Source organism: Nelusetta ayraudi, unplaced genomic scaffold, assembly GCF_046127955.1.
Source record: "Nelusetta ayraudi isolate G7.1 ecotype Tasmania unplaced genomic scaffold, CSIRO-AGI_Nayr_v1 ptg000011l, whole genome shotgun sequence".
Lineage (NCBI taxonomy): Eukaryota > Metazoa > Chordata > Actinopteri > Tetraodontiformes > Monacanthidae > Nelusetta > Nelusetta ayraudi.
In genome coordinates this window covers 15,674,406-15,699,629 of record NW_027466061.1, presented here as the reverse complement: position 1 = coordinate 15,699,629, position 25,224 = coordinate 15,674,406, and the positions used below count along the sequence as shown (strand labels likewise).

Sequence of the window (25,224 nt, the reverse complement as noted above, 5' to 3'; positions counted from 1 at the left end):
GTTTGTTTGTTTGTTTGAGTAAATAGATATATAATTAGTCAGTTTATTTTATTTTTATTGTTACAATTTGCAACTTCAAATCCACGGAAAACATCAATATATTGAACTCAGATCGGATTTGATTTTTGTTTAAAATGTTAAATGACTGCTCGCATTACTTGTTTCAATTTGCACTCTGTTAAGGTAATTTTAATTCACATTAAAGATTCCTTTAAAAAAAAAAATCCTATTCTGTCAATTCCAAGTCTTGCTATTTTTATGCTAAACTTGTGTATTACAATGTTTTTATCCCTTCAACCTTTTCGGAAGGAGTGAAGTGAGATTGTGATTTTCTCTCTCATTCAAAATGAAATCCTCCTTGTAGCGCACGCTCCAGTCGACACGAGGCTGCAGTTTCGTGCTCAGCCTTAACAGCCAACCGCAGACACTGAGGCAGCTCTTTGATCAACATATGGAGATTGAACTGATAGCAGCTACATTTAAGCTGTAAAGTTTGAGAGGAAGTCAACCGAGATTTGAAGTCTTGTTTCCTTTTTTAAAAAATCCAGGTTAAAAAAAGGACAGGCCACTATTTCATTGTTATTACTATTTTATCATTCTATAGTTTGCATATTACTACAGGTTTGACTGAAATGGATCTATGCGAAAATGACACATAAGGAGCAAAAAGTTGTTTTGATTATTTATTGTTAAAGCAGCAAGATATTACATGAAAAAAAATCAACAGTATAAGTTAATGCGATGTCAGATTTTCACAGGTCTCTCATGAGAGACTTATTTGCTCCAGTTTGAAACTTAAGAGACTTTTTCCTTTAAAAGTTATGACACATCAACATTGTAGAACTTTTAGTGACAAGATAGAAAAGAGCCACAGACAACAGGGAACTCCATGTGATGGAAGTATGAGATAAAAGGATAAGGTGTACAGCAATATTCTTTCATTATCCACAAGCCTAGCATCCCCGCAGCAACTAACTTTGGTTCCATCCCAGCTCTCTGCAACACTGCTACTGGTTACAGTCTAAAGCCATTTTATCTGAGGATAAGGAAATGGGAGACACCACAGGAACCAAAAGAGACAATTCATCAATAAATGGCTGTTCGCAAAGTCAATTTTAGATAAAAAACCTATGCATGTAACAACAGATTTACAGAATATATTGCTTAAGAACAATTAGAATTCTTTACACCATTCATTTATGAAAGAAACCAGCAAAGAAACTACATGAGGTATGTTTTGCAATTTTCCTGGTATCTTAAAAAAAAAAATAAGAAAAACAAAAGAAAACAAAAATAATAATAAAAAAATAAAGTACTGCCACTCGCAGTAAAATAAAAAAGGCGTAAACCAACCTTAAGTCTGCAGGAGAGCCTGCAGACTTAAAGTTGCAAGACTTTTCCAGTCTTACAAAGAAGTGGACGAGCTACAGATATATCCATTTGGAACATCATTAAAACAAATAGACTAAATTAATTTAAAAAAAAAGACACAGGAACATAGAAAGAGCATTTTCAAAAGTCAGACTAAAAGAGAAACGGACATTCAGACGGTAACAAACGCTTTGCTCTTTAAAGTGCAGTTGAAAGCCTAAAGAATTCAAGAGGTATGGTTTGAAATTGGCTCTAGAGTTTTGGGCGGCTTCAGATTTAGACTCTGTCGCAGATCCTGGTTTCCACCACAAATGTGTTCTCGAAGTGACGAATGCTGCTGCACTTCTTCGTCTCTCGCCTCTCAACACCTGGAAGGAAACACAAAATAAAGGAAACCCGATTTAAAGCAAAGGTGACTGGAGCCTGAGCTGTCAAGTCACAATCCAACGGGCCGCCTATGACGCTTCCCCGGAAGATCAGCTGAGACGATGCTATCCTTATATGTACTGGGGGAAGTTTGTTGCATCATCTCTGGTGTTCTCGCTGCTATCAAAGGCAGCAGCAGTAGCGCAGTTATCACTCATGAGCATCACTGCCTCCTACGTGGTGTGTGTGTGTGTGTGTGGACGTTTCTACTGATCTACCAGTGACTCATGCTGACAGGAAGCTCCCCAGCTTCACCCACACACACACACACACGGGTGGGCGCGTGCGCGCAAACGCACGTACGCTCATTACACACAGCAACACAATAAGACGGTAAAGCTGGCAGAGGAACTTTTTTTCAGCGCAGAAACGGCGTCTGAGGTGTTTGCTCAGAGGCCAGATTGGTCTGTTGCTCACTGAAGGAATTCTCTCCTGTGGGTGCAGGGTGATCACTGACTTGCTCTAAAATCACACCAGCCATGAAATGACTGCACGCTGTGCACTACACACAACACACACACAAAATTGACAATAGGGTGAGTTCGATAGCATCAACATCATTGTTGCTGCCCAATCAGAATTTGCCAATCCACTGCTGCATGCGTTGTTTCAAAAAGCATATATAAAAACAATATATTTCCATGTGTTTCTGTGTTTGAAAACCCCCCTCATTCAATTCAATGTTGCTAACATTTACATTTACACATATGTATATACACACATATATACATATATATATATATTTTACTTGCTACATTTCTTGACACCACTTCCAGTGGCACTATCCAGCCTGAGCTTCCTGCTGACATCTAACACAGCGTGGAAACTGTCTACTCACGGTGCTGCTTGCGACGTCTGAGGCGGTAGGTTTCTTTGCCGAAGCACAGCCTGTGGATAAAGGGACCCAGCTGCCTCATGTTCTTCACCCTCCCTGTCACCACCATGTCCTCCTGGACGATGTAGGTCTGAGGAAGGTAAGTCCCTCTCTGTCGAGGAGGCACACAAATGGATGAGTCACCCAAACCATCCGTGGGCTGGGAACTGGCTGTTCCTCGCAGTCAGCCCTCCCAGACAATGGCTTTGGCAATGGTGACAGCCAAGTCGGCGGGTGGCTTACCTTGACGTTGATGAGCAGCTCCCACAGGTTCCTCGGGGGCATCACCATAGTCGTGTTCAGCTCTGTGACGTAGCACTTGTCCAAAGCAATGTCATAGTAAGCTGTAAGGCCCTGCAATAGAGATTTGATTGTTTTAACACATGGAATCAAGCAAAAATGATGCCAGACCGCGGAGCGAAAAGCCACTGATATCACCTACCCTATGAAAGTCATGGATGATGTCGGCAGGGTCGCTGCCTCCAAAGTGCGGCACAGGCACGCTGATCTGCTCGTAGTTGTCGTCGAAGTAGATGCCAACGTTCTCCTCAAGCTCCTGTTGCCGTCCCCTCAGAGGATTGTACATAGAATCCTCGTAGACAACCCGGCAGTGGAAGAGGCTGTCTTCAGGAGCCTGCTGCTGGAAGGCAAAGCAACACAGCTGTGTTAGCTTCAGACCTTCACTTTGGTTGCTGACTGTGTGCTATTGTGGTAAAAGACAATGATTGTACTGACTCTGAGAGCGGACAGGTGGCGATAGCTGAAGATGCCGGTTATGACCAAAGTGAGTGTCACGGCCGCCAGAATGAGAAGGGGAATGCAATAGCGATTGGTTGGAACCGGCTGTGCCTGTAACAAAAGGAAAAGCACATTTGTTAGAGCCTTGTGTCTGCATTGTTGCACCGTTTAATGCAACTCCCAGCGAAAAGGTTGCACCCGTCTAGAACAAAAATCACAACTAGTCCCACGAGTGGACTTCACGTTCCTCCTGCTCCGACAAAATGAAATCGTAACAGATTCGAGTGTGGCTAGAGGCGGCTGCCAAGTGGTCCGTCTAAGGAGGAGATCTGGCAGATGCAGAACGGAGACAAATGAGACATACCAGATGCCCACCCACAGTCTCTCAGTCAACCTGCCGCTGTTGCCATGGAGAGCGGAAGCAGGGAGGACAGACTGTGTCAAGCTGTGACGCTCGTGCTGGCACGCGTCCGTCTGACTCTATTCTGGGAGGCCTATTTCCACGTTCCATATTTGTGAAGCGGGCCTCTTGGAGGGTGTCGGGGATGCGAGATTGCGTTGAACAGGAGTCTCTCTGCACATGCGGATGTATTAATAGTTCTACGCACACCGGCTCGCATGCAGAGTCAATCTAAATCCGGACGGCCTGTAACGCAATTTGTAAGCCTCGTCTTGACGTAGCAAATAAGTGAAAAGAGTTTACAGAGGCAAAGAGCAGATGTATGTGCCATTAATAATGTTAATAATAATGTTTAATAATGTTTAACCAATTTTGCATTTTATTCTTGTTTCTTATTTTTATTCACACATTTGCTGTATTTTAACAGTTTTATTAGTAATTGTTTTTATTTGTTTAACTCTGGAAAGCACCTTGTGCACCAGTTGGCTGTTGGAAGTTGTTATATAAATAAAATTTGATTGATTGATTGATTGATTGATTGTGCCAGACATCTAACGACATGAACTTCAGGGAAGTGGTGGATAGATAAATATATATGTTTAAATATATATATACATATAAATATATATATATATATATATATATATATATATATATATATATATATATATATATATATACATATATATATACATATATATATATATATATATATATATATATATATACATATATATACATATATATATACATATATATATATATATATATATATATATATATATATATATATATATATATATATATATATATATACATACATAGGCAAATTTTGCTGGCATAAATTTGACCTCCAGAGGCAGGATTGCTCGCTAATTCAATGGCAAAGACAATGCTCCTTTCCTACACAGACAACTATTGATTTCTGCCAGTCAGATGGGTTTCTTTCACATTAAATGAATGCACCAGATGAGAACCTATACGCGCCCTTGAGAGCCTAACACAAGCACACAGCGATGCCCATCTGCTTCTGTGTGAGGCTACCTGCAGAACACAAGTGCCACCTCCCCAACCCCGCCTCCACCCGGCGATGATGTCACAGCCTGGTGCAGCCGCTGATGTCCTCACATCTCGGGAACAACAGTTGCCTTTGCATGCTGACAGTGCTGAGCAAAGTCATTAGAGATTTTTCTTTCCCCACCACTAAGTATTACAAACTAGCAAATGATCATACATTGTCATCAGCCCGGCACCGGCAGTCATCTGCAGCGTCCTGTGTGTCCTTAAGGTGGTTGAGCGAGGTGACGTAATGTCAACATAGTCGGGGACCTGCGGCCTACAGAGGTCGGCCCAGTCTTTGTTGTTCAAGACGTGGGGCATACACGTGAAATTATTACTTTATCTAAAACAAACACTTAGCCCCGAATATAATGGTAAGCATTGTTTAACCTCACAAATACACTTGTAAGTGCAAAGCCCTCTTTTGATGACACGGGTGACTGTTTAATTGCACGCAGCATTCCCAGAATAGAGCAAGCCCCGAGGGACACACATCTAACAGCAATAAACAATGCAGAACTTTGCAAATAATTTAAGACTGAGGAGGCGGTAAAATAACGAAATCCAAAACTGAACCATTAAGAACAAAAGTGTGCAAACTCACGTGAGCCTGAGGTATAGCGATCTTCTCTTCATCGTTCTCCTTGTCGGGCTTCTGCGCCGACACTGGCTTTAAGGAGATCTTCACCATGTTTGCAAGTTGGGTACTTGACCGCCTGGTGTGCTGTCTTGTTCAGTGAGCTGCCTTCCTACACCGGCCGGGACAGTTTTATAGCAGAGATGCGGTGTCGCCCCCGGGACTCAGTGACATCAGAGGAGCGTCTTCTCTGACGAACAAGCCTTGTGTGGGTCTGAAGGAAAAGCCGCCTCGCTGCTGTCAAAATAAGACACGGCGCCCGAGTGAACAGCAAAGTTTCAGTACTAAACACACAACCGGCGGATTGTTCGCTGAGAATTAGACGCCTTAACTCATCCTGAACCAGTTCATGACGGAACACGAACGATACTCTTCCGTTTGCTGAAAAAAACCATGAAGTCGTGAATTTATTTTGAAATCGAGTGCCCGATATGGTTGTGCTTTCCGTATTTTATTTAAAGCTGCATCTTCTTTTCAGTCCTGTTCTCGACACCATCATCATCATCATCATCATCATCATCAAACCGGAAATGTATGGATGTTGCGAACTTCAGCCTGAAAAAAGTTAGCTCTTGTAAATAATAATAATAATAATAATAATAATAATAATAATAATAATAATAATAATAATAATAGCGTATGTGCAACGTGGCTATATATCAGTACACGAGTTCCTACATTTTTAATTACGGGGTTACATACTAAAGGCAATTTTTTTTATATTCATTTTGCGTATGGAAATTTATTTCGTCCAAGACCTACAGCCACCATCATGTCCCGTCACCCAGCAGCAAACCAATCCATCACGTCCTTAACAAATGCTAATTTCAGCACACATGCAAATTTGCACAGCCATGAACACACAGCCCTCGTCAGCAGGCATGGTTGGCGCATCACTACTGTTGGCGCATCAATACTGACTTATACTTGCAGATTTTGAGACTTTGAAACATTGAGTTAATTGTACGACACAACGTTTAAGAGGTTTTCTACCCGAATAAGTCATTAAAATGCAGCCGTGAGACATAACGGGGAGCAATGCAACTTCGCATTACAAAGGAATGTCAATCGTTTATTTACTTCCTTACTTCCTGTTACTTGTAAAGTATGTGGAGGTTCGTGCTGAAACACGAACGATCAAAAATGAACGACTAACAAATAAATGCACTTGGTTTCTCTAATTCTATTAATCTATTATTGACGCTACATAAACACTTGGTTTGATCATATTGAAAACGCCAGGCGCTAATTGGTGAGATGATTAAGATTTATGCAGTGAAAGGCCTTTATCTTATATTAAGACACCGTCTTCACAGGCAAATACTTTAATGAGAACCAAGTGGATTGTTGTGACTCAACGATCGAAACGATGGGGGGAATGAACCTGACAGTCAAGCAAACATCAGAGGACTGCATTTTATTGTATGAATGAACTGTATGAATGGCAGTCGTATTAATTTACTATGTCCTGCCGTACTTTCGGCACTTGTTTACGTTACCTTGGAAACCAGTGGAACTAAAAGCAGCTCCGCCAACCCATGGTGGGCGGTTACGAGGGTTGCGCGTCTTGGCCATCCCTTGCCCTTGTAGTCCCCCACCACCAATTGACATGTAAATGAAGCGACATATAAACCAACCCTGAGCCCCCTCTGAGCGTCACTGAGGAGCTGCAAGCTTTGTTGGCCGCTGGGATTGGCCGGCCATCTGTCCCACCATCAATTCCTAACGGCTCTTTTTTTGGGGGGTCCAACCTCCAGTCAGTCAGCAGCCGGGTTCAACTCCCGACAACATGGCCCCCATCCGCAACAACACAAGCGGGATGGATCAAGATGATGACTATACCGGGATGAAGCCAGACAGAAAGGTAAGGAACGGCCCTCCGCGAGTGATTAGTACTATATCCGCGTTCTTCTCGTGATTGTCTAAGTTGATTGTATTGTGCTTCTGGTCTCGGTAGATCAGGAAACCTCTGGTGGAGAAGAAAAGACGAGCTCGCATCAATGAAAGTTTGCAAGAACTCAGACTTCTAATCGCGGATGCGGAGGTAAGATTGCAAGTTCAATATTGGGAGTGTCTCCTAGTAGTTACAGTGGTAGTGTACGCGCTGGTGAAGCGGTGCCTGCTTCCAGCTACCTCATGCGACGTGTTCTCCAACTTAACGTCTTTATGTCACCGGCTACAGCTGCAATCAAAGATGGAGAACGCCGAAGTGCTGGAGATGACAGTGAAACGTGTGGAGAGCATCTTGCAAACACGGGCTCAAGGTAAAACGGTACACAACACGCCACACAATACTAGCTAGGAAGCTGCAAAGAGCGCCCACTGTCAGCTAGCCGTCAGTCGCATTACGTTGTTTGCGTGTCGTCCTCCTTTCGCCGAAGGGCACGCACTACTTATCCATGAATTATCTACCGGCGCATTAATATCGAAACCGACTGTGCCACGGCTACAGGTGCGCGCGTGCATCGTCGGGCCAGCCAATCAGCGACCACTTTGAATGGCAACCGTTGCAGCGCTAGCTCGAGATGTTAACCGTGGCGTGCTTCCGTCTGCCTTCCTCCCTCCCCCCCAGAAGTGGACGTCGTAACCCGGGAGGCTTGCGAACGTTTCGCCGCCGGCTACATCCAGTGTATGCACGACGTGCACACTTTTGTGTCCACTTGTCCCGGATTTGACCCAACGGTGGCCGCGGAGTTGCTGAACCACCTTTTGGAGAGTATGCCCCTGCGCGACGAGGACCGACTGCGGGTCATGCTACCGGACAGTTCAACAGATAGCACCTGCAACAGCTGCAACAGCGACCATTGGCCGCAGCCGGAGAGCACCGACACGCCCCGGGTGTCCCCGGCCCTGTCCACCGTCTCCGCAGACGAGCTTTGCTCCGACTTTGACGAGACAGAGTCGGAGCAGAGTCACGTTTCCTCCTCGGAGGATTCTGACAGCCATGATGTGCTGAACTTTTCCTCAATTGCCCACAAATCAATGTGGAGGCCATGGTAGATTGATTGATTGATTGATTTTAAGTTTATTTTAAACATAAAGAAAGAAAACAAAAAATAAAAAACCTAAAAAAGAATTTAAAAAAAAAAAAAAAAAAGCACAGATGGAACGGAATAAGCACACTTTGCAATAGAATATCCTGTGGTCAGGTCACATCAGAGAAGCTCTTTAATAGTAATAATAATAATAATAATAATAATGATAATAAAAAAGTATTCAGTGTAAATTAATATGTAATTAATTACAGGCATTTATTGTGCAGTGCTCTGAGAAATAGGGTGTTTGTTTTTTAGTGTTTTGTATAGACCTGAGTGGATCAATGTGTGTAAATATTTAGAACATATATATATTGAATATAGTGTTGTGGTATATGTGTTGTGTGTAAATTATTGTGTTTTGTTTTAATTAGGATTTTTTTTTTCCACCTGATATTTATAATGGTCAATTTCTCTTTAGCAGGCTACCTCACCAAATCATTTTTAAATAAATATCTTTTGTGACAAGTCAGTCCTTTCATGTCTCGTCTGTGTTTCAGTGACTCCCAAAGAGACACATTTCACACACACAGTTCAACGCTATCCACCCACTCACTGCTGTATCCAAGATATTGGTTATTACTCTGCAATTGTGGACTCCCTCTCTCGAAGATCCTTTGCGAGTCGTAGGCACTTGTGAGGTGTGAAATGAGTAATCTGCACGCTCCATATATAGGCTTATAGTTGGGGACTCGGCAAATGAGTTTTATAACTGGACTGAGCAGTTTTCGTGTAGCCATTTTTAAAATAACTTGAGAACAAATACCCTGATTACTCATTATATTGTTCTCCTGACAAAGCTGCCACCAGTGATGTGATCTGCCTATCAACCCGTCAGTTGTGCTGTGTTTTGTAACACGCATGAAGGAACTTGCCCGGAAGCTTGGAGGGAACTGAGAAAATGTTGGCTGATAGCAAATAAAATAAAATGTACGTTTAGTAGCCGATGTTGGAGCTGAAGAGTCCCATTGTAATTCAGAGACTTGGCCGGGAGCTTGGCCTGCATTTCTGCTGTCCTGATGAGAGGAAGAGACACTGTTCTGCCCCTCTCCACTGTGAGGGAATTGAATAAGAAAGGACAGCAAGTCCTGGGCCTTCTCCAGCAAAATGTCTCCTCTGGTGTTCCTGTGATGTCCATTCGAAAGTGTTGCTCCTGACACTGTCCCACTATCACAAGATCCATATTGAGAGGGGTCTTCTTCACATAAGGAACATTATGACCAGAGCGAGAGAGAGGGAGAGAGCGAGAGGGAGAGAGAGAGAGGGAGAGAGAGAGGGGGGGGGGGGAGAGAGAGAGGGAGAGAGAGAGAGAGAGAGAGAGAGAGAGAGAGCGAGAGGGAGAGAGAGAGAGCGAGAGAGAGGGAGAGAGCGAGAGGGAGAGAGAGAGAGGGAGAGAGAGAGGGGGGGGGGGAGAGAGAGAGGGAGAGAGAGAGAGAGAGAGAGAGAGAGAGAGAGCGAGAGGGAGAGAGAGAGAGGAGAGAGAGAGAGAGAGAGAGAGAGGGAGAGAGAGAGAGAGAGAGAGAGAGAGAGCGAGAGGGAGAGAGAGAGAAGGAGAGAGAGAGAGAGAGGGAGAGAGAGAGAAGGAGAGAGAGAGAGAGAGAGAGAGAGAGAGAGAGAGAGAGATTTCCCCACTAAGAATGTTTTAATTTTGCTCTTACTCCTAAATCTGGTAGAACAGTAAGTATTTCGGTTTACTGCAGTTATCACTAGTAAACGTCACTCCTGTATGCTTTATGGACTGAAACGAATTCCAAGATGAAGCTCCTCGTTAAAGACCCCCCAGATCCCTGGGTGTCTGCAGATCCAGACCGGATTTGCGGCTCCCCATGAGGTGCAAATGAGCGCCACAGGAGAACAGTTTGTTACTTTGGTCCAGGTGTGAACAGAGGAGGGGGACGAGGCTCGCTTTGATCGAGCCCCCCTAGCAGACATTCAGACCACAGGGTCTGAATGTCTGCTAGGGGGGCATCGAAGCATTGTTCCGGCAGCGAGACCGGAGACACATCCGCTCCTACCGTGAAGGTGAATGTCACGACTTTGATGTCAAGCGAGCCATAGATTATTTCATATAGGGGATCGAAAGATACATTTTTTAATTGTTGTTGTTTTTTTGTTTTTTTGAAATCCCCACTCCGTGTACTTGCGTCATTTCAACACGATCGACGTTCACGGATGGACAGCAAGTGAAGGTCGTAAATGGCCCATTAGCACTTGTGTATTTGTCCGATTTAAGCTAATACAGCGAAGATGAGTCAACAAACACTTAACGGCACATTAAGAGTTCATTGGAAACCAGGTAACGGTTTAATCAAAGACAAAAAAAACAAAAACAAAACATAAGACAATGAAAATAGAACATTTGCCATTCAGAGTGAGAATCCACCAGACAGAAGACACGAACATAGAAGGTGCGTCGGTGTCGCCGTCCGTTCCAATAGCGGTGAACGGACAGTCAGGAAATGTTCAAGTTTGCTTGGAATTCAGTCACAGCTAAGCTTCAAAGTGATCAGATCTGCGCAATCACTTGGCATCTGTCCACTTCTTCACACCCGTGCAATAACCCTAAACTCTGACCTGTGAAGTGGCCACATGTACACCCCTCCCCCCCCCCCCCCCCCCACACACACACACACACTCCCCAGCAGCAATGAGCTTCAGCTACTTCCCCAGGATGCTCCTTATCCATATTTATGAGGACCAACATTTCAAGTGTGACATGGCACACTTTCTAGCTAGAAGGGGAACACATCACTGCAACCAGGCCACCATAAACAACGTGCCATTAAAGGTCTCATATTATACCCAACCACATAATTAGCCCTATGTTTACAGCAAATGTGATGCTTTGTTGTACTGTCCACACGTTTGGAAGGGGACAAAAACAAGGAGGCGGTCCAAGAGGGCAGGACGAACACATGCCGTCACTAAACTGCAAGTAAGTGTATTCACCACTGTTGGCGTCGTCACAAGGGGATAGATCTTTTAGGTATAAAATTTCTTAAAATAGAATGGACTTCTTTTTTTTTTTAATTTCCCAAGAGCTCACAGACAGGCTAGCAGTACGAAGGCTGTCAAAACATCAGGAATGTGGAGGGAGGTGCATGAGACTTAGTCTTGTTTTCCAGTCAATAGTGGGAAATATCCCTGTGCTGACTGCATAACTCACTTTTTTAAATATGTAAAAAAAAAAGAATCTGGCCCGTTTTCCCTCCAGTTCCCTCCATATAATGGATTGTCTTTTGTAAGTGAAATACTTTGCAGTATGCAGGAGCAATACCTATTAGATTAAAGGAAAAATGCTTAGAACTCAGGACAAATATTCACACAAGCATCAAAATGCAATAAATTAAGCAAAACAAGACTTAGCTTAGGAGCCGATCAAGCAAGAATGGCAACTTAATAACAGACTATCAGACATGATGCGACACGGTGGGCTGTGGAGTAAATGTAGCTTATGTGTCACACTTGCATCAGTCTCTCAGTGCAGTCTCTAACAGAGCAGAGATGAGCCCAAAACTTTCCAATATACTGCAGTCAGTGTGAATTCATATTTTGTCCCGTGCGAAAAGCATTTTTTAAACCAGAGAAGATTTATGGAACTCTAGGTGACATTCTTGCAGTAGAAATGACAAAATGCACTTCGGGTGACTTATTGGCAGCTTTTAACATCAAACTACATGTTAAAAGCTGCTGTAGCCGTTGCGTCACACAATGCATTAAAATGTTATAGGCAAAGGTTAGAACACCAAAGCAGGAAGTCTCTGGTTGGTTTATCTCTCTGGTGCTGCATTGTGGTATTTCCCTTGTTGGTCTCTTATTTTTTCGGTGCAGTGCATTACATGCTACACAGAAACAAATGAATAAGTACATAGTGAATGTCATCTCTGCGTCCAGTGCTACCTACCGACACCAAGCAAAATGTAGAGCTTATGAGCATATTAAAATAACATTTCACATTCTACACTTCACCATATAAGCTATTTTTTTTCTTTCTTGGCATCCAAACAGGTTGATTAAAAAAACAAAAAACAAAACAAAAAAACAAAACAAAACAGTGAGACAGTAATAAAAAGTTTATAAAGAGGACCTGTACCAGAGTAAAGAAGGTCCCTTTTTCAGTGAAAAGTAACAAAGTTGTCTCTTGAGTCCATTCATTGTCTGGACTGCTGTGTCTGTGAGCTAGGGCCGGGAGAAGCACGGTGGCAAGAAACAACGCCAGCGTTGGTAGATTCCTCTCTGGGCCGACACTGGCAGACGGTGTCCCCCGTCTCCGTCTCACCCATGTTCAGGTCCGGCTCATTCTCCGCTTCCTCTGCTGTGGCTGCCTCTGTGGTGCCGTTGCAGTAGAAACACACCTAGATGACGCACAGCCAAAAGAGAGGGTGAGAAGTGCAATGGATGGATGTAACTAAATCACATCTGTCACTTTGTGTCAGACATAAAACACAGTGGGCTAAAATGCTTCAATGTCCATGACTGACACACATAACTGAAAAAAGAAACTGCCACACTACCTTGATGTCGACCGCCTTGGGTAGACCTCCCTTCTTGATCCATGGATGGACTTCCATCAGCTCCTTCTTCTGTTCTTCTGAGAAGCGAGGCTGGTTCTTCTGCAGGAGCCTCAGCTTCTCCCTGTCCTCTCTGAGCACGCTCTGGATGTCACTGCAGACAAAGCACATCCATGTTGAAAAGTTGAAACCCCACTATTGAGTGAAACACATCACTCTGAGATTTGTATTTACTCCTGTGAGTAACATGATCTTTGAGTAGCTTCGTCAAAGTGTGCCACCTGCGTTGCTCCAAATATGCAGGTTGTAAATGGACATTTTCAATCTCTGATTGCTGGCAATAAGCACATGGTTGCCATCTAGTGGTCAACCGGCTGCACCATTTGAGGCATTCATTGCGGGAGACCGGTTAAAGAGTGCATGAGCTCGTACATACAAGCACAATGCACGGTGCATAACAGTGACACCTAGCGGCTATTTTAACTGCTTGCTGCAATTTATTTATTGGACTGCTATGCCTGAGGGCAAATGTAATTAGTTAATCAAATCTTATCTTTATTTATACAAGGTGGCATTTTACAGACAATTTTGATCTTATGTTAAATAAAATAATTGAGTTATTTCAGTGCTGTAAGTACACAATAAAGACGAGGAGTATTGATGTGACTAGATGATGAAATGTGTTGAGCCAGTCTTATGAAACAGGGGTAAAGACTTACTGAGCTTTTATCTTATATTTAGCGTTGCTGCAAGACGTCAGACACCCAAGCACTAATAGAATGACAGTTGTTTCATCACATTAATGCTGCCCACTGACAGGCTTCACTTTGAGATTTGTGCGCGTGTGCGCAGCCAGGGGGCAGAAAACACACCGGAAACAGTGAAGGGCGGGTGAGGGGGCTTCATATTCTTCCAGCACAAAGGACAGAATTACATGCAATCTAGTGGTTTCAGAATATTCCACAGCCCAACAGGACAAATATAGTCTTCTTTTTTTATACTATGCATACATGGAGTGAGGATTTTCTTTTAAATATAAAACTAAAACCCTGTGGATTACATTATTACATTGCAGACAACACAGCTGACAAAGATAACCTCATGTTACTGATGCACCTTTGTCACTGACTCAACTTTTTGTCCCATGGCTTTTGAAAGAGATCTGAAGTATCAAACTGTGTCTGGGGAATTTCTAAAATCATAAATCCGAGAAACTGAATCTGAAGAATAAGGCATAAAGGATCTGAGTATCTTTGGACCTTATTAAGGCAAAGTGTAGGGTTAACTACCACTGGAACCACTGTAGACCATAGAACTACATTTAACATCAGCTCCAAACAGATCCATCCACTATGCACAAACTGTCACTGTTGTGCCATTAGCACTTTTTTCCACACAAAAAACGCTTTCAAAAGTCTTGTTTTGAATTGTTCCAAGATATCATGGTACTGGGCGATTTTGCTTGTGTTATGTCCTTCAAGTCTAAATCATTTTAATTGATGATTTCGAGTACTTACATTCTGTTACAAAAGAGGTATTTGTGTTGTACAGCAATATATGTTTTGTGTCCAATGGCTGCACACAGATGCAAATAGCCGTAATAGAATTTTGCCCTGTTGCCAATTTACCCTCAGTCTTCCTCACTTCCATCACAAACAGAACACTGACAAACGACCAAACTACTCTCAAGTGCCACTAAGGGTGTGTTTACAGTGCCTCGCCTCGCCACGGTACGGTGTTAGGGTGTTTGCACTGGCCGCTATACGTTCGTAGGGGGCGCCATTTTGGTACCTCTATCAGGGGCCAAGCGAGTAGAAGTGAGTTTAGTGGTGACGTAGCGACGAGCAGGGCACTGATTGGCTCAGTGTCCTCGTCGTCGTCCCCTGGCGGAGCCGACATCGACGCCAACTCCTTCTTCGCAGCGCTGCGTGTCAGTTACATTTGACCGTGAATACAAGTAGCTACTATTGATGTTGTACGAATACATTTATATGTGTATACATTTTTTTGAAAGCAGCTATTTCAATACGTTTTTTGTCTTTTGGGGAGGGGCAGGCGAACCGGGAATGCCCTCGACGTCGCCGGCGTGTTCAACCATATTCGCGCAACGCTCGGAACAAATCGAGTTGCACCTGCGTGAGGCGCGGCAAGCTAGGGAATCTGAGGAGGCCTTGAGGCGAGAGGAAATACGGATTTGTCGAGAGGACGTGGCTCTTCGCCGCGAGGAAGCCTCGAACACCGCGGCATTTAACAAGGCCTTTCTTGGCTCGCTAGGGCAGCTCATACAGGCTATTTCAAATAAGTAGGGGGCTCTATTTTGGGCGTGTTTACAGTCTGTTTTTCTATTGTTCTTTAATAAATGCTATTTCCCCCATTATATCTGTCTCGTCTTTACTTTTGCTGAAAATATAAAGGTTGAACTACACATTTGCTCTCCTAGAAAACGAAACATTAAATTAATAATGTTGCCTGCATAAATTATTAACTGTGGCTTCAGTGAGGAAAACTGTTCTTTCTTTAACAGAAAAGCAACCACAGACCGAGCAGCAGGTACGAAACAACCTCTACTTTGTCCATTGCTGCGCTGTTGTGTGTCGTACAGAAATGATGCTGACTAAAACATTGTCCCGATTTACCGCGTCGACTGCGCCCACGGTCTCGTGATCACAGAGCCAATGAAAACACAATCGTACCGAGGCGCACCGTGGCGAGGCGAGGCGAGGCACTGTAAACACCCTAATACATCCGTCACACACACAACACCTTCTGTCCTACTCACCGTGAGGGAAGTTGGTAGGTCATCATGACCTTCTCGTCTGTGTTGGACGCCAGCAGACGCACCGGGTCCTGCAGCACATATTTGATGAAATGATCGCCCTGCTCCATTTCCACAGGTCCCCCGTCGTTGCTGCTCAAGTGGCCCTTGACCTTTTGGCTGTTCTGGGATGAGTCCACGCTGCCAAAGTAATTGCTACTGTTGTTGCTTCCTGAGGAAATAGAAAACAGTACAGTGCGATACTTCTTTAGTATTCACCCTGTACTTCCCAGCAATTAGTATTCCATCCTTCTTATACCTGATGCAACACAAATTTTCTAGAAATGAGCATACTTTGTGACATCACAAAGGGGCCCTGAGCCAGGAGTGTGCTCTCTAAGACCACCTAATAAATGTGTTTGTCCTCTTCCAAATCTGGGAGGAATTACAAACCATATTAGCAAGAAGCTAAAGCAATTCTGGTAGCAAACAGTGGGCTAAATGTGTTGTTTTCTGGAGAAGTACAATGTGTTTTGGATGACTGATTGTGAGAAGTTGCTCCACTGGGGTCAGGATAAAGGAAAAAGGCACCTTTAATATGAAAGCAAATTTTCTTCACTTTTTAATGATGTTTTTCTGCTGATTCTGTACTCTTGATTTCACAATGATGAAACAGACCTGTTCCACTCCCAGAGGTTCCACTGGCTGAAGTCCTGCTCTTAGATGTTCCACTATTAGACGTCCCACTTGCCGAAGTCCCACAGCCATTGGACCCTGAGCCCATGGACCCCGAGGTGGCTGAACCCGTGCCAGAGCAGGAGTCTTCATGGAAAATAATATCCAGCATGTCACTGGACGAAGAGTTGATGTCACTGTTGTTGCCGTCGACGCGTGAACCCGCCTGCAAAAACAAGAAGAACAAAGGGAAGTCTGAATTAAAGACAAAGCTTTAAAATGCAGGGCATCAGACTGGTTTTTGTCCCCATTTGCAGTGTGTTCGCCTGCATCCCTAGCAAAAATACAGTTTTTTAAAAGACAAAATTAACTTGCCCCCTCGCTGTTTGATCTCTTTTGCTTCTTTCTCAAATGTATTAGATCCACACATTACTTCAAGTATAATGACACCAAGAGGAAACACTAAACCCTTTACTTGCCAATCCGCTGAGTGAAGGGTGCAGTGGTATCTTACATGGCCAGTGCACTTAGAAAAAGGGTCCATATTAAATTTAAAATTCCAGTGCAAACAGTAGGAAGAGAAATGAAATAGAACAAAAAACAGGAGGGGGGGACAAATCCTTTTCAACAACACTCATCTTTTCTTTTACATACAACTGGGATAAACTGGGAGAACGGAAGCTATCCAGCACGCGAGTCAGTGTGGCCTTTTCATTCTCTCCAATCACCATCATTACACGACATGAAGGGTAGGAAGGGTTAACAGAAACGGAACAGTGATCCTTATTCTTCAGCGGCTGACTTAAAGGAGGGAAAACAATGATGTGCAAAATCAAAGTGTATATTGTATTTGTTCATACACTTATACGTGACAACTGGGTGCAACAAAAAACTTTTAGGTTCGGATACTTCAAAAGTAACTTATTGCATCGCTTGTTTTTTTCAAGTGTGCATTTTAAACCATTGTTATTCTTGGCCAGAGACCTGCAAGAATAAAATAATGCAAAAAGCAGATCATAAGCCACAGAAAGGAAAATTAGAAGGAAGTTTTTTTTTTGCAGATACAGCTGATATGGAATTGGGGAAGTGTGGAGGTTTTCTGACGATTCGCCTACCTCTTTGCTGCAAGCCCACAGCCTAGAGAACACTTTATCCCAAGACAAACGCTCACAGACACAGGACGTGCCCTCGCAATACAAGGGTCCAGGTGGACCAAGGAGACTGAGAGATGGCTATAGGGTGTAAGGGATAATAACATCATGTGTTAACACCCGGGGCCACATTTTCACTTGAGGTGTCTTGACTGATCTGAGTTTATACAATGCAGAGAAATACAGTGGCACAGAATTGCTGCAGTTCAATACAGTGAATAATGCTGACAACGCACTGTGCCAATGGCATTACATCCTGAAAGGGTGAGAGACACGTGGGAGCGTGTCTCGGAGGATGGTACAACAACCCTACCGGGGGTCGTTCAAACAGCTCGACATACTCATACTGGCCGACGCACTGACATTTTAACATTTGTAGAAGCTTACACGTGGCTAACAATTGGAGGCATTTATGTGCTCGCAGGAGGGAAAAGGTGAGGAAAGGACGAGGAGAAATCAAACAAAGCCAAACTCCTTTTCTCCTGGGTTACCTGCTTCAGTTCCCTCTCCTTGGCCTGGGTGGCACCCGTGCTCTTCTCCCACTCTGCCATGCTATTCCCTTGTCCTCCAGATGGGAGCACTGTGCTGTCCTGCCTGTCCACCGACAGCTCCAGCTCCACCAGATTCAGTGGGGAGCTGCAGCGGGACTGGAACAAGGGCGGCGACGCAGGGCCTCCACATCCTGCGGACTGCGGCGTCGAGGAGCGGGACTGGGCCTCAGCGGCGGCCTTGGGCGTCTCCGGAGACGAGGAGCAGTAGACGGACGGCGCTGGGTGTCTTGCTTGAGGAGTGAACTGGTTGTTCGGGGGGTTGAAGTAGGAAGGCGACAAGAAGGGCACCTGGTTCGAGGGAGGGACCACACAGTAATTCTGGGAGGGGAAGCCTTGCGTTTCTCTGTGGTACATCGGCTGCGGCTGCGGCAGTCCAGCAGCGATGGGGGGGTACACATAGTTGGGCAGCAGTAACGCAACAATCGGCGTGACCATGGGGGCGGTGTAAGTGGCGGCCTGGATGGGTGAGGGGCAGTGAGCGGCCTGTCTGCCCTGGTCGTCCCTGCAGTCTTGAAGAGGGCCAGTTGTGGGCAGAACCACGGAGCCAGCCCGGGGATAAACCTGGAGCGGGAAGCCTGGAATGATGGGCGGGTAGGTCATGGGGAACGCAGACTGAGAGGTCTCGGAGGGAGACCACGAGGTGGGGTTCAGGCCGTGGTTCAGGAGAGGAGGCCGCAGCTGCTGCTGCCTGTGAGGGGACACCGTGCTGTCCGACGACGCGATGTGCTTCGTCCGCTTGGACTTGGTCTTCTTGATCCGGGTTCCACGCCGGGCAGCGGGCCTGGCACCGGCCTCGGCACTGGGCTTGCAGGAGCGGTGGGCGGGAGCCGCTAGGATGAAAGATCAATTACATTTTATTCAATGTGACTTTTCTGATATTTAAGTCAACCCACTGGCTTTTCCCCTCAGTTATAACATAGAAATGAAGAAATGAAGTTCTTCCAATTCTGTTTTAAAATAATTAATTATTATGTTTTTATAGGAACTAATTCACATATTTTGCTTTACGTTTAACGTTTGTAAGAGCTACTCTGGCATACATCAAAATAGAAAATATAAGCAAGACAATCAAAAAGTCAAGAAAAATTCAACCGAAAGCTGCTGTGTTTGTGGCACTTTCTTTCTACAGTAGGTCAAATTTACACAAGAAAAATGTTTTGAGGGTGATGCAGAAGTCGCTTTCGTCCTGCAAGTGTGAAAGCACGATGTTACACATAACAAATAAACAGCAGCTCAAACAGTTGGTCATGAAGTTAATGTGCAGATTGCTGCTTGGTGGGACTGTCGGTCTCTGTGTTGGAAGTACCGTCGGTGGTGAGCTGCTCTCTCTGGCGCTCAAGGTACTGGGAGCAGTTGGCCTTGAGAGCCGTCAGTCCCCGCAGCTCCTTAAAACGATAGAGGAACGCCTGCTCCTCCTTCTGTGTGTGGGCTGCCAAAACCTGCTTGGTCAAGCCCAGTTTCTTGTAGGACTCCCTCTCCTGGCTGGGAGGCGACACAACAGACGAAACAGTGCCGGGGTTCTGGCTGGAGTCAGCCATCTCTCCGGTGCAGGGAATGTCCTCTATGATCTCTGTGTCGATGACAGCGGCAAAAACACTTCAACACATGGCGGCTCAGTAAGAGGTGGAGTTCAGTGGTAAAGACATTCACTATTTCAATTAAAAACAAAAAGCACAGGTCACAGGTCACAACTAAATTATGTTCAGTCTAGTTCGTACTGTTGTCTCATAAACTTAGAATCAGAATACTTTATTACAGTACAGTACATTTAGCATAGAATCAATGACTCAGTCACTGATTAATACAGCTATTGGATTTCTATACTCAGCACTTTTTGTTTTAAATGTGCTATATTAGAAATACTTAAATTGGAACTTGTTGAAAAATTGCAGAAAAAAGGTGGAAGAGCGAGTTGTTTTTTTTATGTCACTTTTAGAGCAACGTTAGCAAATTACTCAAAGATACAGCTGCCGCAACTGCAGCTGTTTCTTCAGCTTGGCAGAGAATGCGTTTTCACAGCATTAGTACCTGACTCTGGCTGAGGTTTCTTGTCCCCAACATGCACTATAGTGCTGCTGTAGCTACACTGGCTGGTTATGGACACCACACTTTCCGGTTTGTTAGGCACGGGAAGGGGAAGCGAGGTGCCCACGACTGCTGTGGCTGCATCACTGGACTTTTTGTCTGGGACATCCAAAGGAGAGAGAACGGACTGATCCTTCGACAAGACCGGCTCTGTCCAGGAAGAACAGAGACCATGAGATTGTGACATTTTTGGAGATGGAGAGTTGAAACGCCACGGGACGTACCTTCTGACACCTGCATGCTGCTGGGCCCTTTCTGCTCGCCATCGTCAGAGTTGGAGGAAGTGGTGTTAGATGATGACTGACACTTCCTCTTCATGGTGATGGGAACACTGCAGCTCTCCAAGTACCTACAGGCGTCATAACAAGAAAGCCATCAGCCTCTCATCTGTTATTATAACTCTTTTGTCTATTTATACCAAGTCGGACGCTTGGAACTTGGAACAACCTCGTCACAATGGCTTCCTTCCCTACATGAGCGTACCTCACAACGCTGTCCAGGCAGCTGATCTGCTGATACGAGTAGACTGTCTGATCGTTGAAGTCCATCTCCTCCTGAAAAGGGGACCTGCTCTCCTCCACGGCCGATCCTGTCTCCATTAGGTTGAGGAGAGCCAGAGTGTCTTTGGGCCGCACCACTGCAGGGCTCCTCTGAACAGATTCTAGTGGAGGGAAGCCAAGAATCAGACACCACTTCGCTAGAGTGTCAAGGCTGAAGTTCAGTACTCCTCCTCCTACTACTACTACTAGTACACTACTAGGTTGCTATCAATTGAGCTTTACCGCCATTGCTCTTCTTGTTGTCTGCTTTGGTGGTCTGCTGCTCTTGGTTCCTCTGCAGGTGTATTCCCTTGCAGATTTCCTGAAAGGTTCGCTATTCAAAGTAAAGAAATGAAAGAAAATTTTAAAATAAAACATGTTTAACTTGAGACATTTTTAATTCAAATTTATTTTCACAACATAAATAACATTATCTATGTAAGTATACAGTGGACATTTAAGATATGCATCAACTAGATTCTGGATGTATTTAGTATATGCATTCTAGAATTATATATTTTTGTGAAATGTGTTACTGTTTTTTCAAGACTAGTATGAGCAGGTGGTGACAGGGAGGCTGAAAAACATTGTTCTGAACTGTGACTACGTTGGTTCACTCACAGGTCTGGCTTTGCCACTGATTTCCTCCTCAACTTCTAGCATCTTGCTCTCTTTGCAGTTTTCCAGACTCTCGCTAGAAGAGGTTGTGCTAACCAGATGGCCGTTTCTGTTCATGCTGCTGTAGCTGCTGGATCCGCTGTTGTGCACAGGCTGAACAAACAAAGAAAAGTAGATTGAAAACAAAACAAGTAGCTGTTTATTGATCCATTTTTCTTTTATTTGTAATTCTTTTCTGAAGCCCTAACAATTTTAATTTTCCTCTCTTGTTGTCCCCTTTGCTTTATTATTAATTCAAATTTGAATTCATTCTCTCACCTGCAGCAGCAGTCGATGGATCTGCTCAGTCAGCTCCTGGATGTCAGAGTCCATGGTCTTCATCTCGGCAACGTTGGATGGCGGAGCCACAAAAACATCCTCATTTACTGGGGCCCTGATCAACAGCAGACCAGCAGCTCAGCTACCACCTCATGAATGCTTTGTAAATTCATCCACTCTAAGAAAGCTCCCAGGTGAGAGAGAGCTACGACACCTCACATATCATAAGACAGTAAAACTCACATGCGCACTTTGTGTCTCCCGATCACGAAAGAGACCTTGCGGCTCCAGGGATTGACAAAACTGGACCAGCTGGTGTCAAGGATGATGTATTCTCCGTTTCGTGCACGGAATCGGACTGATGAGTGGTCGAATGGTTGCCCTGCATACTGAAGAACTGTAAAGAAACATGGAACAATGTAGCCGGTGTATGATGGGGAGGTTTTCTGATACGGCGCACATTCTTTTAGTTGATTTAATGCTGTGGACTCACTTTTTCTGTGAATTCCCAACATAATTGGACGGTCATTTGGGTGCAGGTGAAGGAGGACCGGTGTTCCAATAAGATCCTGGGGAAGGTACCCGAGCAGAGGAAGCGCTCTAAGCGACGCAAAAATAAAAACATGTAAAATGCAAAATCCAGTAGTTGGTTCATGATATCAGAATATTGAAAAACATAAACATTAGAAGAAAAAACAAACATGCAGCCACACATACCTCTCGTCAACATCCTGAAATACACAGCTTGGAGTGTGTGTGGTGGTGAAGACACGTTTGTCTGTTGGAATTCTGGGAGCTTGAAGAAAAAGGAAGAATTCAAGTGAGGCCTGAATCCTTAAATGTACCCATAAGAATCATACAGAAACATTCTCAGTGCTTCTTCTGCTCCTCAAAGAAAGACAAAGTGTAAACTTTTCTGAAACAATATAAGAGGGTTTTTCAGTATATCCGGAATGCCTTGCAGGTTCTCACCTTCGTAACCAGAGTGAACCCGTTCGGCCAGCAGGAGACAGCAGAACTGGTCTTCAGCATGTACAGTGTCTTGGACCTTCATCAGGTACGGTGTCATGCGAAAAGGATAGTACTGCAGATCGCCCTCGCACGCCTTACCCCCGCTGGAAATAAAACCAGATCAAAGAGAGAGTCTTAACAAGCAGAAACAATCTGATCTGCGGATGTAGAAATTCCAACTGACGGACACAAGAGGGCCCGATTGAGCCACAAGAAACAACAGAGGAACCAATCTGTTGCTGGGCTAGAGACCTTTCCGCAAAGCACCCAAGAAAATGTGGCTCTCATATTAAAGTTTTAATTGTGTTTTAAAAACTTCACTGCTTTAATAACAGTGACGTGAGGTGTTTGAGTGTGAGTGTGTGCATGAGTGTGTATGCATCTGCCTAAACATATCATGTTGACCTGGAAAAAGCATCTGATTATGGTTGACAAGCGTGTGATGTCACAAACTCATTGAAAAACATCTAGAGTGGGAAGGAGAAATGAATAAAAGGCAGAAACATGGTACGAGCAGCAGATGGCCGGACGCCACGTCTGACCCAACACCCACCTGATGCGGCAGAAGAAGGACTTCTCCTGCATGCAGTCTGACGGCGATGACTCTGAAATGGCAAAATAAATAAATCAACCTTCTAATTCAACAGCAACCGGATCCCTCCGAATGGCGAACACCACCAAATAAACATCATCCCTGAATTTTAACAAGGTTCGATAGCAACTCAATTCCTTGCCCAAAATATGGGAGCAATCTGATGCAGCTGATAACTTCATTTTAAAGAATGAACGACGGCGACAAAAGACGGCAAATGCTGCTAGGACTCAGCGGAGGAAACATGCTCTCTGAACTGGCTGGAGGAAAAAAATGAAAATTTACTTTTATTTAACCTCCATTTATATAGGTAGTCTTTGTGAGACGCGAGGGCTCATTTTCCACAGGGACATGTTGGAGATGGATGCATTTTGGCTTCTTTATGGTTGTCGTTTGGCAGAGCTTCCTGTTTCTTGTAGAGCTCAATGGGTTAAGAGCAGCAATTTTATGAATGACCGCTGCCAGGACAACTTGAACTCACCACCCCATTGTGGCAGCAGATAGACTCTACACAGGGATCTTGTTCGTACTCTGTTTCTCCATTGGGCATTTTTATTTTTAGAAGCATGCACTTAACTGCAAAGACTACTTCATTCATAATAGCCATTACATGGTAATAGTCCCATTGCATTCATCAAACACTTGAATGTTCATATATATTGTGTTGAGACACCAGCTTCCTGAAATGGACCGAAATCACAGAAACGCCCGGAAGAACAGAGAAACTATCAGAATCAACAGATGTGTGTGGTGTGTGAGTCCACACAGGCGTGTACCTGCTCCGGTGCACATGCTCCAGGACGGCAGGCGGTACGGCGTGGTGAAGCTGTAGAAGACGCTGACGTCCTGCGGTGTCAGGAACTCCACGAACTTGGTGTTCTTGAAGACGTCCCGTTTGCAGTTCAGGATGCAGGCGGCCTGGTCGGAAATGTAGACAATCCTGCCCGTGTTGAGAGACACTGCTACTGCAAAGATGTCCTGGAAATAAGTTTTTTAAAAAAAATTAGCTATACGCTGACACCGACACACTGAGGAAGTGAATGAGGAAGAGTTGTGGGTTTTTTCTCCCCGAGTAAAATTATTTAAAGCCTCACATTGTTTTTGAGGGTGTATTCGGAGGTGATGCTGTCTATCTCTTCAATGGTATAAGAGGAAACATCCAGGCCAGAAGGCTGGCTGTCATTGATCATCAGTAGCTGGTAATATTCCTCATTGGCTGCAAGACACAATAATAGTAAGACTACAAGGAAGCACAAGAGGCAGAGGAAAAGAAAAGTTATTATTATTAAAAGTGAACCTCTTTACCTTCCACTTGTTTGACGCAGCGCAGAGCGTACTTCAGGGTGTTCAATGTGGTAGACTTGTTATTGTGCCTCTTCTCAGGGGGCAGGTGACGCTTGAGCTCTTTCAGGGTTTTAATTACCTCCTTCTGCGTCTTGGCTTTGGCAGACTCTTGACTGCTACAGTGGCACAACCGCAAACATGCACAGCAGCAAGTCAGATATTGCACAACCATTATTTAAGGCAAAAATGAAGAACACACAGAACACAACATTGTTGTAAATTTAAGAGGGTCTTGAATTTCCTCTCATTTTGCTAGTTCAATATTTACAGCATATACAGGACACAACCAAATCAAAGACCAGATTAGCTACCATTCACCAAGAGAGCTGCGTGGTAGCAGCAGGGATGTAATGTCAGCCACAAAGACACCGACTTCTAGTTTCATACAGTGTGAATGTGGAGCAACACCATTATCTCCCCTGGTGCATCATGTTACACAGCAGCTAGTAGTTGCCAAGTAATCTGATTGGAATGGAGGTGCTGAGATTTGGAGAGCACAGTAGTAACATGACGTGTAACCCATGCGCCAGGTGC

General features: G+C 44.4%; 3 protein-coding genes across 7 annotated transcripts in view; 1 reads left to right on the top strand and 2 right to left on the bottom strand.

The window, feature by feature from the left end:
• Positions 1-670: 670 nt before the first annotated feature.
• itm2cb (integral membrane protein 2Cb) lies at positions 671-7,282 on the bottom strand. 3 transcript variants are annotated; one of them, XM_076021399.1, is made up of 7 exons: positions 7,143-7,282; positions 5,473-5,742; positions 3,407-3,520; positions 3,114-3,311; positions 2,915-3,025; positions 2,636-2,783; positions 671-1,739 (listed from the first exon to the last, which is right to left on the bottom strand). In XM_076021399.1, the coding sequence occupies exons 2-7, from the start codon at positions 5,557-5,559 to the stop codon at positions 1,648-1,650; spliced, it is 750 nt and encodes a 249-aa protein (XP_075877514.1). In that variant the 5' UTR covers positions 5,560-5,742; positions 7,143-7,282; the 3' UTR covers positions 671-1,647. The 3 variants fall into 3 exon arrangements, with proteins under 3 accessions (XP_075877514.1, XP_075877515.1, XP_075877516.1); XM_076021400.1 differs by lacking the exon at positions 7,143-7,282 and adding an exon at positions 6,594-6,685 and having other exon boundaries at positions 5,473-5,735; XM_076021401.1 differs by lacking the exon at positions 7,143-7,282 and having other exon boundaries at positions 3,114-3,308; positions 5,473-5,847.
• hes6 (hes family bHLH transcription factor 6) lies at positions 7,238-9,008 on the top strand. Its single transcript, XM_076021402.1, has 4 exons — positions 7,238-7,369; positions 7,463-7,549; positions 7,688-7,769; positions 8,078-9,008. The coding sequence occupies exons 1-4, from the start codon at positions 7,295-7,297 to the stop codon at positions 8,503-8,505; spliced, it is 672 nt and encodes a 223-aa protein (XP_075877517.1). The 5' UTR covers positions 7,238-7,294; the 3' UTR covers positions 8,506-9,008.
• A 1,806-nt stretch (positions 9,009-10,814) lies between these two features.
• The window catches only part of per2 (period circadian clock 2), a 29,222-nt gene continuing 14,812 nt past the window's right edge, over positions 10,815-25,224 (bottom strand). Inside the window, exons 4-25 of one of the 3 annotated variants that reach the window (XM_076021394.1) lie at positions 24,652-24,806; positions 24,441-24,562; positions 24,123-24,324; positions 23,308-23,359; positions 22,716-22,858; positions 22,461-22,539; positions 22,237-22,343; positions 21,987-22,140; positions 21,744-21,858; positions 21,429-21,578; positions 21,051-21,141; positions 20,752-20,929; positions 20,493-20,617; positions 20,212-20,418; positions 19,490-19,753; positions 18,124-19,013; positions 17,597-17,713; positions 16,485-16,707; positions 15,831-16,038; positions 13,055-13,205; positions 11,170-12,895; positions 10,815-11,139 (exon numbers count right to left, since the gene is read on the bottom strand). In XM_076021394.1, the coding sequence (XP_075877509.1) occupies positions 12,692-12,895; positions 13,055-13,205; positions 15,831-16,038; positions 16,485-16,707; positions 17,597-17,713; positions 18,124-19,013; positions 19,490-19,753; positions 20,212-20,418; positions 20,493-20,617; positions 20,752-20,929; positions 21,051-21,141; positions 21,429-21,578; positions 21,744-21,858; positions 21,987-22,140; positions 22,237-22,343; positions 22,461-22,539; positions 22,716-22,858; positions 23,308-23,359; positions 24,123-24,324; positions 24,441-24,562; positions 24,652-24,806 (3,937 nt within the window). In that variant the 3' untranslated portion in view covers positions 10,815-11,139; positions 11,170-12,691. The remainder of the gene's footprint in view (positions 11,140-11,169; positions 12,896-13,054; positions 13,206-15,830; positions 16,039-16,484; positions 16,708-17,596; positions 17,714-18,123; positions 19,014-19,489; positions 19,754-20,211; positions 20,419-20,492; positions 20,618-20,751; positions 20,930-21,050; positions 21,142-21,428; positions 21,579-21,743; positions 21,859-21,986; positions 22,141-22,236; positions 22,344-22,460; positions 22,540-22,715; positions 22,859-23,307; positions 23,360-24,122; positions 24,325-24,440; positions 24,563-24,651; positions 24,807-25,224) is intronic. The other 2 variants (XM_076021395.1, XM_076021396.1) reach the window with 2 other exon arrangements.

Coding starts and splice junctions, on each gene's coding strand:
- itm2cb (XM_076021399.1), bottom strand. CDS start 5,559: ATGGTGAAGATCTCCTTAAAGCCAGTGTCGGCGCAGAAGCCCGACAAG. Junction 3,521..5,472: donor TCGCTATACCTCAGGCTCAC/GTGAGTTTGCAC, acceptor CTTTTGTTACAG/GCACAGCCGGTTCCAACCAA. Junction 3,312..3,406: donor GCCACCTGTCCGCTCTCAGA/GTCAGTACAATC, acceptor TTTGCCTTCCAG/CAGCAGGCTCCTGAAGACAG.
- hes6 (XM_076021402.1), top strand. CDS start 7,295: ATGGCCCCCATCCGCAACAACACAAGCGGGATGGATCAAGATGATGAC. Junction 7,550..7,687: donor TTCTAATCGCGGATGCGGAG/GTAAGATTGCAA, acceptor CACCGGCTACAG/CTGCAATCAAAGATGGAGAA. Junction 7,770..8,077: donor CTTGCAAACACGGGCTCAAG/GTAAAACGGTAC, acceptor CCTCCCCCCCAG/AAGTGGACGTCGTAACCCGG.